This window comes from Psittacula echo, assembly GCF_963264785.1.
Source record: "Psittacula echo genome assembly, chromosome: 16".
Taxonomy (NCBI): Eukaryota; Metazoa; Chordata; class Aves; order Psittaciformes; family Psittacidae; genus Psittacula; species Psittacula echo.
In genome coordinates, this window is record NC_137752.1 from 4,512,256 (window position 1) to 4,524,483 (window position 12,228).

A 12,228-nucleotide genomic window follows, 5' to 3' on the forward strand; every position below is an offset into this window, starting at 1 on the left:
CAGGCTTGGCACCTCCCTGTGCCTCAGCTCTGTTTCCCAAAGGTGCAGCTGCAGCAGAGCAGATCTGGAGTAGGAGCAAACTGTAACTGTGTTGTGGTTGTCAGAACTGAACCTGGCAGGTGACTTTTCCCTTGTCACACATACTTCATACAGAAAATTCACTTTCCCCTCTATGAGAAGCCTATCTGGGGTCTTTCTCCTCTCTCTGCAGTAAAAACTGTTTGATTCTATGAAAGAAAACACAATGTGATGTCAGGCTCCTTTCATCAAAGAAAGTTGCTTCTTTAGCAGCATTGTTTTTCAGACTTGGAGCACTGCAGGTGGCACTTTGGGAAACCAGGGAAAATAGAGGCTGACCCTGTGCTGATGATAAGAAGGGACTTACTGTGTGGCTGAGGGGCAGTGTCTGATCTGGGTCCTCTCCCAGATTTAACACCTCTCTTCTGTGACAGTGGCCACAGTGAGCTTTTTATTATTACACCTTTTTTAAGTGAGTGTGAAGCTTTGTGCTGAAGGTCTGAGTGTTCAGCTACACTGCTCTGTCTTGCCAGTCTCAGCTCTTACCACCCCATGTCCCTCACAGGAATTCAGTCCCTTGGAAAGACAGGCATTACAAACAAGTACTTTATTTATTTATTTAGAGTAAAAAAAGGAGCAGGATTACAGTGCTACTGTGGTGGTATACAAAACATTCATCCAGGTTTGCTTCACGTTTACAAAGTGTGCCATATACACAGCATTAATATTCACAGCAACCTTGTCGCACCCTCCTGTGAACTTGAGTCCCAAAGGAAAAATACAGAAACTGAGGATTAAAACTCAACTTTGCTTTTTGGTCAGCCTGGTGACCGCATGGTCTGCCAGCCACAACCCTCACACCCCAGAATGGAATTAAAGTAGCATGAAGAGATCAACTAGATTAGCAGAGTAATTAGATTAAGCTCTCCTCTGAACAGTTCCATGTGGATGGCTCTTGGGTTTTTCCGTCGCAGGGCTGGTCTCCTGGTTTCATGTTCAGCAAGAACGCTGTGGGGCTGGTGCAGTCCTGTGACTCCTGCCGCAGGCTCTCAGCAGCGCATGAATCCTCCTGTGATAAAGTGCTCCAAGGATTCGCATTTGGATTGATTCAGCCATGGCCTAGGACAGCACAGGGAATTATTCCACTTTCAGCCCCCCAGTGTAGCATAGTTAATGCTACCAAGTGCCCCATGTATTGGTAGCATTGCAACAGTGACAGCAATCATCCACCAGCCACTGTGACATTCCTGAGGTCACCACCCGGATTGTGACAGAGCAGCAAGAGCTCCAGGTCTTTTGAGTGCTAAAAACTGAGTTAGCATTAAAAAATAGTGACAGAATGAGAATATTCCACCTTGACACCAAGGGTCTGGGAACATCTCCAGTGTAAAGTATGAGTTAGAACTCAGTACAGCCAAAGTTAGCACAGACAGACATTTAAGTGAGAGTATGTGTAGAAGGCCCTCCTCCACTAGAAGTGTGAACTTGAGCTCTGTGGGCATTGCTATGCACACATACCAGCCTCTTCAAGCTGTGAAAAACTACCTTGGATTGAGACTTTCAAGGCTCAGCTCCGTCTTCAGATCCCTGCACCTTTGGCAGATGGGACACGGCTCCAGATGACTACAGTAAAGCTCAAGTTATCCTTGTTTACTTGCAGGGCGGGGAGAAAGGAACTTCCTAACCTGGTGTTTCCCAGCGGAAATGTAAACTAGCAGGTACCTCTATGGAGACCCATTTCATTTACCTGTGGTGAATGGGTCAGGGTGAGGAGTGAAAGCTTTGTGCTAAAGGATCTACACTAGCATGCAGACAAAACTGACATCATTGGCTTTACAATTCCATTCTTCCAGCAATCATAAAATCCTAGGTTTAATAAACTGGCAATGGTATACTGAGTATCTACTGCCTTGAAAGCCACGGAAAATAAACATTAAAGCTGCAACATTAATGCTCCGTGTAATAGAGCTTCTACATGTCTAAAGCATCAAAAACTCAATCCAGGAAAGTCAAGAGAACTGCTGTAAGTAACCACCAGGAATTAATCTAATAGTATCATGCTGAACCTATTGGTCAGCCAGACTTATACTTCAGCAGATCAGGATATTATTATGGTTTCTAAGCCAATATGGAAGAAATGGTCTTTGATGTACAAGATTCTGGAGAGTTCTCTCACCTCTTCCACAGTCAGGTGAATTTCTGAATTAGAACAGTTACTCACTGATGAACTGGTCAAGACTGCCTGGACAAGGACTTGCCACTTCCATCTAAAATGTTTTCTCTACCACTGTGAATCAACCCTCTGCTCAGCTTATACTGGCAACTGATGTTCTGTTCCCCCCAAACCCCATCAGCGCTGGGAAGGAGGAGGTAAACGCTGCGCCAGGTATAGCACCTGGCCCCAAACTGCGCACATGCTGGGTATCGAGGTTACTCTTCACTTTACTAGGTGCTACCACAATCTACATTTTCCTTCTCTGCAGACACACTGAAGTAATTTCAATTTTCAATGCACAGCAATAAAAAACTAAACATTTCTTTAATACAGTTATGGTATCACTTCCAAGGATATTTACAAACAAGGCTATTTTACAGACGAATGTGCTTCTGCTGTTCTAGGCTACTATATTAATTATTTGCAGTCAAAGCACTATCATGCTTAATGCATGAAACACAGAATAGTAAGGACTTGGGTTAATGCTAGCTGAAAAAGATTTGCTCCTACTGAAGGTGAAGGAACATTAAGAAGATATGCATAGTCATTGACTCAAGGAAATTTAAGTACCGATCCACACATGCACTGCTGGAGGCTGATACTCTCAGACAGTTCCTTGATTTCTCAAATAGCTACAGAGCACTTCACACACAATTAGAAGTGTCATGAGAACCACAGACAGGACAACACATCTGAGTGTGCAGGCTGGTACTCTGAAGAGTGTAAGTTCATAAACTTTGGAATATTTGACAACATAGAATCACAGAATGGTTTGGGTTGGAAAGGACCTTAAGATCATCCAGTTCCAACCCCCCTGCCATGGGCGGGGATGCTAACAAGATAAACTGTACCAAATCACTGTACACATTTTGAGGTATTCTTCCTCTTAACGCTGCATAGGAAGTTGAAAATTATTCTCCTGCTCCCCACAGGAATGAGATATAAAGAGAGAAAGATGGGTTTTTTTTCTGATAGGACAGTTAGGAAGCAGAATAAGTTTGTGGGCTCAGCCATGCTGTATCACTGGTGTATTTATGAATCTCTTGATGAGAAGGTCAGGACTATACAAGAATAGCTTCAACAGATTCCACAACCATCCATTGAAACCTTACCTATTATGTGTCAGCCACAGTGGTGGTGGTTGGGTTTGAGGTGTTTTGTTGGTTTGTGGGGTTTTTACTGCTTTATTAGGAAAAGAGAGCCTGTCAGCTGAGAGTGATTACTTGTGTGTCATACTTCTGTAAAACTCGATTACTGTATGAGGGAGACTCTCAATTTAACTAAAAATAACATAAATTGGTAATGGTTTTAGTAACTGAGTTACACTGGAAAAGATCATTCCTGTTGGTAGAGGGTTAAGGGAAACAAAAGGCATACATGTTGGCAAAAAGCTAGGAAGTAGTTAGAACTTAGTTCAGGAAAAGAAAGTGGGGCAAGAAACTTAGGAGCAGTGGAAATAATGTATATATATATATATTAGTGTTTAATCTAACTGCTATTAGCTTAATAATTATTACATTTAAAAATTATTCTTGCTCATCTATATTTGACCCAGACAGACCCTTCTGACTGCAATACTGTTATAACAGTTAAGAGGCAGTTACTCTTCTAGACTGTAAGTAAAACTAATGTAACAGCCAATTTATTTCATATGGCTGTAACGGTCATACGATTCACTCTGCAAGAAATTAGAACCACAAATTATTTTGATAGTTTAATATTCTGCAGCAAGTGCTAGTGCTTGCTAAAAAGCAAGTGCGAGCACTACAAGCTGAAGCCTTCTCTACCCACCAAGAGCATTCAAGAGGCAGCTCCGCTGTTTCCATCCCGGCTTTTGGGAAGTCACACTGTTGTCAGGCAGAAAGGACAGTTCATGCTGCGTGCTTGACTTCGGTTCCTTTTCAACAAAAGGAAGCATGTCCCAGCTGCTGATGCTTCAGTGGGGGAGTGCATTTCCAAACCGCTTCATAAACTTGCTCTTCCAGATGTATTCCTGTTTCTGGAGCATAGAATGGGCTCTGGACTCAAAGAGTTTCTAGAACTAGTGATGTTCTATTTACAGGGCTATGGACAATGTCTTTCCCCTCCAGTAAAGTCTGATTCCTGTGCTCTATATCCTTTGAGACTGAAGGGAGCTTATGCAGTAGAGAAAGTACTTTCAATCTTTACATAGCTTTTCTCTAGAAAACAGGAGAATCACAGAACGTGCAAGGTCCTTGCAATAACCTCTTGATCCATTCAGGATCTGCAAATAAGAACACAAATTGTTTAAAGCTGGAGGTGGAGATGAATGTAGGAATGATGCCTGAGTTGAATGAACTAAACAGTAATATTGAAACAGTTCATATATAGTTACTATGCAGGACTAACTGAGAGTTAAGGGGAATCCAACTCCATTTCTGTCTTGAAATTTCATGTAATGCCAGTTTAAATTCCACTTCAGTAGGGGAAAAAAATCAAGGTGAAATTCCAAGCTACATCATTACATACTACATACTAATGTAGTGTTCTCATTTTCTTAAATGAAATTAGATCCTTCATATAATGCAGTCCCTGGTTCCTGTTGCTTCATTCCTCTCAAATATAGGGTAACTAAGTTTACAGCCTCTCTACAGAAGTTCTGTAGTTGATCCTTAGTGCTGATTGGAATACCCACCTATTATGGGCGGAGAAAAAGTATCGCCTACACTTTAAGATAAACTGTTAGAGTTACTCCATGATTTATTTAATTTTTTTATTTATTATTTTTTAAGTTTTTACCAGTCGGGAAGAAAACAATTTTCTTGCACAGTTTGTCCTTCCTCAAACTCTGAAAATGCAAAGCCAAAAGGCTGACTGGCTCATTATTGTCTCTGAATGCTGCACTTATGGCAGGTTTGGGACCTAAGCCAAAAGGTGCTAACTTTTTCTTAACCTGTGCTGGATCAACACAGCTTGCACTGAAGTAGAATGTCAAAGACCCTCAGGTCTTGCAAAACTAGATGCTAATATATTCAACTTGAATATAAACTAACTGTTGTAGCGCTCCAGCACAGATTATGTGTTTACCCAGTTCTCATTAAAATGTAGTATTTATGAATTGACTTCTGCAGTCACTATTTTGTAATTAACATATGCCACTAATGCATGGGCAACAATGGGATACTGTGAAATGCAGAGTCCTAATACTTCACATGGTAACCGTCTCAAAGAGAAAAACCAGTGAAACTAATTCAAGTTGTTTTGCAGATAAGAATTTAGGAATGTGTAATCCTGCCCCTTTGGGCCACAGAGTTTACCTTCTGGGGTTGGATGCCGTGCAATGCTGTCGTGAAGTAAACACCTCCTGTACACCAAACTCTGGCAGGATTGGTAAGTTAGAAAGCACCTGTGAAAGGACAATGAGTTTTATCAACAGGCTTGGGGGTTTATTATGTTTTTGTGACCTGCTCCTATGCCCTTGCTTTAAGCTGGGTTCTGTCCCAAATAGACCTTGCTTTCTCAGAGTAAGGGAGCCCCATTAAACACAAAAATTAATGATTTATCAATTCAGATAAATGAAATTTCACAATTGTACCAAATTACATGTGGCCACAAACGTGAAAAAGGCCAAAAGTCAATATGCCATTGAAAAAAGTTTCATCACTGGCCAAAAAATTTTAGCCATGCAGCAGAAAAGGTGAAAAGGTTGAGGGTTACTGCACAGGGGAAGACCCATGGTGTCTTTAAGGCAATGACTATTTAGCCAAATTAACACATAAAACCTGTTAGACAAATGTTATTCTCTGTGACAGATTACTAACTTGCTAAGTCTCCATGGACAAGCACTATATACCTGATAAATCTATATTGGGATGTTTCCTTTTCTATATGTTCCAGATCTTGTCTGATTTTTCAATATGGCTATTTCCAATCTTTTTTTTGTTAAATAATTTTGTTTTCAAATGCTGAAGTAGCTGGAACAAACCCTCCTTCACGTGCTGTTCCAAAGGATGACTTGTGCTTCAGTTTCCCTCACCTACTGTCTCCCTGCCCCCATCCTCCCTCTGCTTGAATTAAGAAATTAGATGATCAAAAGCATTTGTTTTAAAAGCGGTACACTGATAAAAGAACCAAATCCAGTCTACAATGCCCTCCCTTCTCTCAGGAGACGACAGATAACAGCCAGCAAAAACTGCAATTAACTGCAGCATGGATAACAAGCTTCATGACTTTTTACTCCAGCACTAAGAAGTACTTCAGGTTAGCTATTTAAGTATGTTTAAATTATGCAGAGGAGGGCAAAAACTCTTTAAGAACCAATTACCTGAGCCAAATATGTCCATTGGAGCAGACTGCCTGTTTGCGATCGGTGAATGGCAGGATCTCTTTACACAAGCTGCAGTGCTCTGGAAAAGTCTGTTTGTTCATTTTCTTTAAGATATGCCCGATCAGCACCTGGAATACAGAGCAGTCAGCACTGTGTACAGCAAAGCTGCCTACTGAAAGGTAGAAATGTCTCTCAGGATACTGTCATTTTAGAATATGGTACAGGATGCAAAGATCATGCACTTCACTGAATTCAAAGAAATAAAAGCACTAGAAATAGAACGCATTGGTAAGTATCAATTTATTCTCATTTTATTGTTATCTCCTAAAGATTTCTGTCCCACAGTAAAGGAATACAGAATTAAGAGCAATAGTGTTATGTTAACCTACTTGCAAATTTTAAAAGTACTAGCACCACTTTAGGGGCTGCCACTGATCATCACAGCAATGCTTTTTCTCATGATTATCACAATGGATGTGCTAAAAAGATCCTGTTCAGAAATTACCTGGATGCATGTCTTCAGCAGTCATCCTAGAGTATACATAATTTATAGTAGTACATGTATGTGATGGAATTTATCTCTGACATTTCAATAGCTATAAACAGCGTTCCAAGGACCTTTAAAATGTGACAGCAAATTGAATAGCTAAAATAGAATTTGTAAGTCAGCTTTTTAATCACTATAAAAAAGAAAAATCTTGTTTATGTGATAAGAAAAGCAACCTCTCAAATCTTCAGTTCACAGTAACTGGATGCTAGAAAAGCACAGTTCTGCCAGGATACTTTTCTAGTGAATTACTGAGAGCCACACTGTGGCCTGCTTGCTTTTAAGTCCAGCAGAAAGACCACCACACCACATCAGTAGTGGAAATGTGCTCTCTTCCTCTGTCTTTCTGGACACAATGTAAGGGTTGATTTTTAGACTTCAAGTGATTTAAGGACTTAGGTACTGAAAAGAACTGTTCTCTGCTCATTAAAAGACGTACAGAGATATCTGAGACATTCCTGTCATCAAGTCTTAAGAGCCAGGAGGCTGATGGCACAGTGCTCCCACTGAAGCTTCCTTTGTCTGATGCCCAAAAAACTTCATTGCCCAGTGCAAGGTTCACTCATCACTTATTTCCTGCCACAAATGCTTACTCTACACACTGCAATAATCAGGATACTGTCCCTGCAGTTATGCTTCTATTTTGGTAGGGAGTATTGCAAGTCTGGGAGGACTTCCTATCATGCCCAAGCATTCAGTTTTGCTCATTTATTGTAGTTCAATAAATGCAAGCATGCCTGAAGATTCAGGCCATGTCTGCTGTAACAAAGACCTTCAGTCAGTTTGGTTAACTGGAAGTCCTGCACAAAGTTCTGAATCACTGGGTTTAACTCACAGAACACAATCACTTTCTGAACCCCTTTAACTGATCTTTCCACTGAAGGCTCATGGAGCAATGACAAGACCTGATGTACCACCTGAACAATCACAGTATTTTCAACTATAAAGCATTACTGCAACTCTTAAAATTAGAACTGCAGATGTAACTGGCAGGAGGAAATAGCTCCCAAGTTTAGTTTTGAGAGATAAGTGATTAAATAAGTTTAGCCATGAAAACAGTATCCTTCTCAATCAGTATGTGTTCGTAACCCACCAACAGAAGCACAATAACCATAGCCCTCTTCACTCTGCAAGAACTCAGGCATGCTTATTCTTTACTGTACCCGATCCAAATTCCACCATCTGTCTTTACGTTCTCGCATACTCCACAATTTCAAGGAATGACAACTTAAGCTGACTGGCAAGGATGACGTGATTACAGTTCTCTTTCCCACCTCAAAGTTGTAATTTAAATTAAGGATATGGAAGGGGGAGAAAGAAGTAACTTTTAACACCAAACCCCCAGAGCATAGAGGTGCACTTACTCGTGCTGTTCTGTCATCATAGCCAGCATCGGACATTAAGAAGTCACAGACTCCTCTGGTGGGAATACTGGTGTTTTCTGTAATCCATGTGTGTAGATACACTTCTCCCAACACCCGTTTCATGTGTTCTCGTGTCAAGTGCATTTCTACTGCCTCAATCTGTGCCTGTATTTCAAGAAGCTTTTCTTCCATTGGCTCACGGCCTCCTATGTCACTTGACTGAGGAAAAGAATCATCTGCAGTGTCATCTATGTCCATACCTTTGCCAGTGTCACACAGGCTCTGCCTGCTGGCTTGTTTGGAAGTTCCTTCCTCCTGATCATCTTCAGTGCTGCCCATTCCAGGGGAATCAGATATCAAGATTTTTGCGTCCTCATGTGAAGGTCTCCACATGACCTCTGAGGGAGCTTTCTGCATTGACTGGTACAAAATCCTTAGGAGAAATAGCTTAAGCCGCCAGAAGTAGGTGGAACCACAGCTTTCAATCTTTTTATCCAGTGCTTCCTGTAAGAATTGAGGAATATGCTTATCCTTCAAGATTTTCCAGCGTACACGGTCTGTCAAGTCCACTTGCCGGAAAAGGTTCTGAACAGAAGATTCCAAGAGCTGCGCAGCTGCCTCCTCAAAAGTCTTAAGGGTGACAAACTGGACTTGGTAGTTTTTGTTAACTGGGTGCAGACCGTTAGTCATGCCCTCTGTTGTAATAACTGCCAAGTACGCCCCACACGGGCTAACAGCTATTCCATGAGTCCTGACAGAGCCAAACACTTCCGAGAGCTTAATCAGCTGGTGCTCAAACTTTAGAGCAACATCTGTGAATATAGGAATGAGCTGCCTTACCTTTCCATCACTGGAGCATGTATACACCGTGCCATTCTGTTTGTCTGCAGTCATGGATACAATTGGCAAAGAATGAAGCCCTGTCACATGGGAATTATGGACATTCAGACCCGCTTTGGATATCAACAGGAGACACCAAAACACATAAGCTCCTCTTGCGGCCACCACTAAGCTACAACTACATTTCTGGTATGGGTGGTAGAGAGGAATACATTTGATACTATGCACTGGTAACTGGTCCATTTCTTGCCATAAGACTACGGGTTGTCTCAGTGTAAAGTAGCCTTTGACTGCTTTTAGATTGACAGGAAGGATCTTAACCGGTCCAAAAGCACTCCCTACAATAAGTCCGCTCATCTTTCGGTTGTTATGTTCATATTCCCACCAAGACAACACACTTGGGGAACATATTCCAGACTCTATCGTATTGCAAGAAGTAATTGATTCCTTACCCAGAAATGGAAGCTGAAATTGCCAAACTGCAATGTTACCATTTTCAAAGAGTACTGCTAAGAGCACGCTGCCAACATCCCGGCATTCGTTGTTGTGCTTGACCTGCTGAGTGGTGCAGATACCCGACCACTCCATGCGCACTGGAGTCTGCATGCTGTGCCGCCGCTGAAATTCGGGGAAGTCTTCTAACTCTCCCCTGGGAGTGTCAGCCTTGGAAAGTTTGTAACTGGCTTCATACAAACGCTCCCCATAGATTTCCGTCAGGTCCACCAGCTGCATCCACTGCAGCCTGTTGAGGTTTGCGTGGATGGTCAATCGATTGTCCATGGTTAAAGCTGCAAGCAGGCACCTTCCGTTGGCATCACAGCCCAGCGGTGACCAGCTGGAATACTTGAATCCTCGCATGGGTGGCAAAGACTTCCCCTCAGGATTGAATACTCGATCCAGCATAAAAGTTTGACTAACTGTTGGATCCATGGAATTTGCAAACTTTTCCTTGCATTCGGCTACCTCCTTTTTTGGACCAACCTGGAATATAACAAAAAGAACTTCTAAGAACAGTTGCAGAAGGAAGACTTTCCTGGAATTAATACCCACTTGAAACAGAGCATCCTCTATCACAACCTACACTACACTGTTCCAGTGGTTAATTATGTCTGTTTTAAAGACTTAAGCTTCATATTTGGCCTGAATTTGTATAGTTTTGACTCTCAGCTATAGAATCTTCGCTGAATCAAAAAGCCCGTTTTCTATTTCTTAAGTGTGTACTTAAAGGTCCAAGACAACAGACTTATTCTCTAATAAGATAATGCACCCAGACTTGCTACCTCTCTGTGCTATGGAGTATCAGAAGTCAGGTGTCCCCCTTGAAGCTCTGCTGCAAAAGTCTTTCAGCTTAGCAAACCGAGAAAGATTTCTACTTAAAATTTTGGTTGTCAACAAAGTACTGGAGCTCTAGCGATGCTTAGAAAAAGAATCCCTGAAATCCATTTGGTATTGGCTCTATTTCACCTTCACGTTACTAGTTTGTACGTGGGGGTTTTATTCCCCTATGCTTTTAAATCTCACATGCACATGAGATGCTGCGTGTACCGCTGCGAGTTGTGCGCGGGGCAGGAGCATCCCCGGGAGGCGGCCGGTGTCCGCCGCAGCGGCTCACCTTGAGCAGACAGGCGGCGGAGGGCGCGGGCACGGCCGTGCGGTGGATGACCATCTCCTGCCCACCGCTGTGGACGTCGCTGAGCTGCTCCAGCACGGCGATGCTGCGGGCCGTGCTCACAGACACCCGGTGGTCCTCCGACCAGGCCAGCGGCTCCAGCCCGCTGACACCATGCTGCAGCCGCACCGCGGGCTCCCGCCGCACCGCCGTCAGCCGGAACCCGGCGCTCGGAGCTGCCGCCGCTGCCTCCTCGACCAGCGACTCGAGCCCCAGCGGCGGCTCCTCCTCCCCGGCCGACAGCGAGGGGCTGCCCCCACACTCCGCCGCCGCCATCTTACCGCCGCTGCTCGGGCTGTCGAGCGCATGCGCCACCGCCGCCTCCGAAGCCCCCGGCCGGCTCGGCTGGGGCTGCCCCTCCGCCGCCTGCACCGCCCCGCTGGTGGGAGGGACGGACCGTGCCTCGCTGAGCCCCTGCAGGCGGGTGGCTGAGGCAGGGACGCCCTGAGTCAGAGGCCGTTCCCGCTGGGGACCCTACACCCGCCTTCCCTCCACCCCCGTGGGCAGGGCGCGGCTCCAGGGACGGTCCCGGGGCCCTGCGGGAGGCGGTGGGCCATGGCGGCGGGGGGAACGCTGCTCCTCAACCTGAGCCCGTCGCCGCGGGGTCGCAGCCGGGTAGGTGCTGCCAGGGCAAGTCGGGGCCTGGCCCGGGACAAGCAAACTCTCACGGCCATCCCTTTACCGGGTCCGGGGAGGCTGCTGCCGGCCGAGGCCGTGGCTCTCGTCCGGAGTGGAGCTGGGGAGACCGGCTGGGGCTGGCCCGGGGAGCCGCGGTCAGTGGAGCAGGGGGGAAAGAGTCTAAAAAGTTGTTAAATCGAGGTTTTGGCTTTCCCCCCCGAGAAGGGGTTAGTGTCTGCAGTGGGGCCGGTGTGCTGGGCAGGGAGACGGGCCGGCCCTGGGTAGTGGTGGGAAACACGAGGTACGAGCTTCTGTGATCCCTTCAGCGGGGCGGCTCTGCGCTTCCCTTGCCTTGCCAGAGGCTTCGGACTCGTATGGTGGCTGCTGAAGCTGTGAGTAACGCTCTTACAAGCTTCTGCGTTATTTAGAGGTGCTTTGAAATGCTGTCAGGAAGGGGAAATCGTATTTCGGAGTAAACTCCTAATTGTGGGAGTGCTGTGAACTGCAGGAATAGGTGCTTTACTCTCATCAGTTTGAAGAAAGATGAACGAGAATGGTTTATGCAGATGTTTCGATTTTGAAGTTATTGTTATAGTGATTCTGGGTTGTTTCAGTTATTATTCTGAATTTTTAAATCGTTCTTAAAACACTGTGCAAAAGTATGTAAGA

The 12,228-nt window shown here is 44.4% G+C and overlaps 2 protein-coding genes across 8 annotated transcripts in view; one reads left to right on the forward strand and one right to left on the reverse strand.

The window, feature by feature from the left end:
• Nucleotides 1–610: 610 nt before the first annotated feature.
• Nucleotides 611–11,362, reverse strand: GTF3C4 (general transcription factor IIIC subunit 4; the record flags this gene model as incomplete). Of its 4 annotated transcripts, XM_080630499.1 has the most annotated exons (6): nucleotides 611–1,137; nucleotides 4,025–4,478; nucleotides 5,512–5,600; nucleotides 6,519–6,649; nucleotides 8,433–10,253; nucleotides 10,885–11,362. In XM_080630499.1, the coding sequence occupies 5 exons, from the start codon at nucleotides 11,215–11,217 to the stop codon at nucleotides 4,414–4,416; spliced, it is 2,439 nt and encodes an 812-aa protein (XP_080486625.1). In that variant the 3' UTR covers nucleotides 611–1,137; nucleotides 4,025–4,413. The 4 variants fall into 4 exon arrangements, with proteins under 4 accessions (XP_080486625.1, XP_080486624.1, XP_080486626.1 ...); XM_080630498.1 differs by lacking the exons at nucleotides 611–1,137; nucleotides 4,025–4,478 and having other exon boundaries at nucleotides 5,368–5,600; XM_080630500.1 differs by lacking the exons at nucleotides 611–1,137; nucleotides 4,025–4,478; nucleotides 10,885–11,362 and adding an exon at nucleotides 10,794–10,847 and having other exon boundaries at nucleotides 5,368–5,600.
• Nucleotides 11,348–12,228, forward strand: part of DDX31 (DEAD-box helicase 31) — a 49,333-nt gene continuing 48,452 nt past the window's right edge. For 3 of the 4 annotated variants that reach the window (XM_080630505.1, XM_080630503.1, XM_080630502.1), the window contains exon 1: nucleotides 11,348–11,556. In XM_080630505.1, coding sequence (XP_080486631.1) covers nucleotides 11,497–11,556 — 60 coding nt within the window. In that variant the 5' untranslated portion in view covers nucleotides 11,348–11,496. Of the gene's footprint in view, nucleotides 11,557–11,700; nucleotides 11,952–12,228 lie in introns of those variants that run through there. The other variant, XM_080630504.1, reaches the window with a different exon arrangement.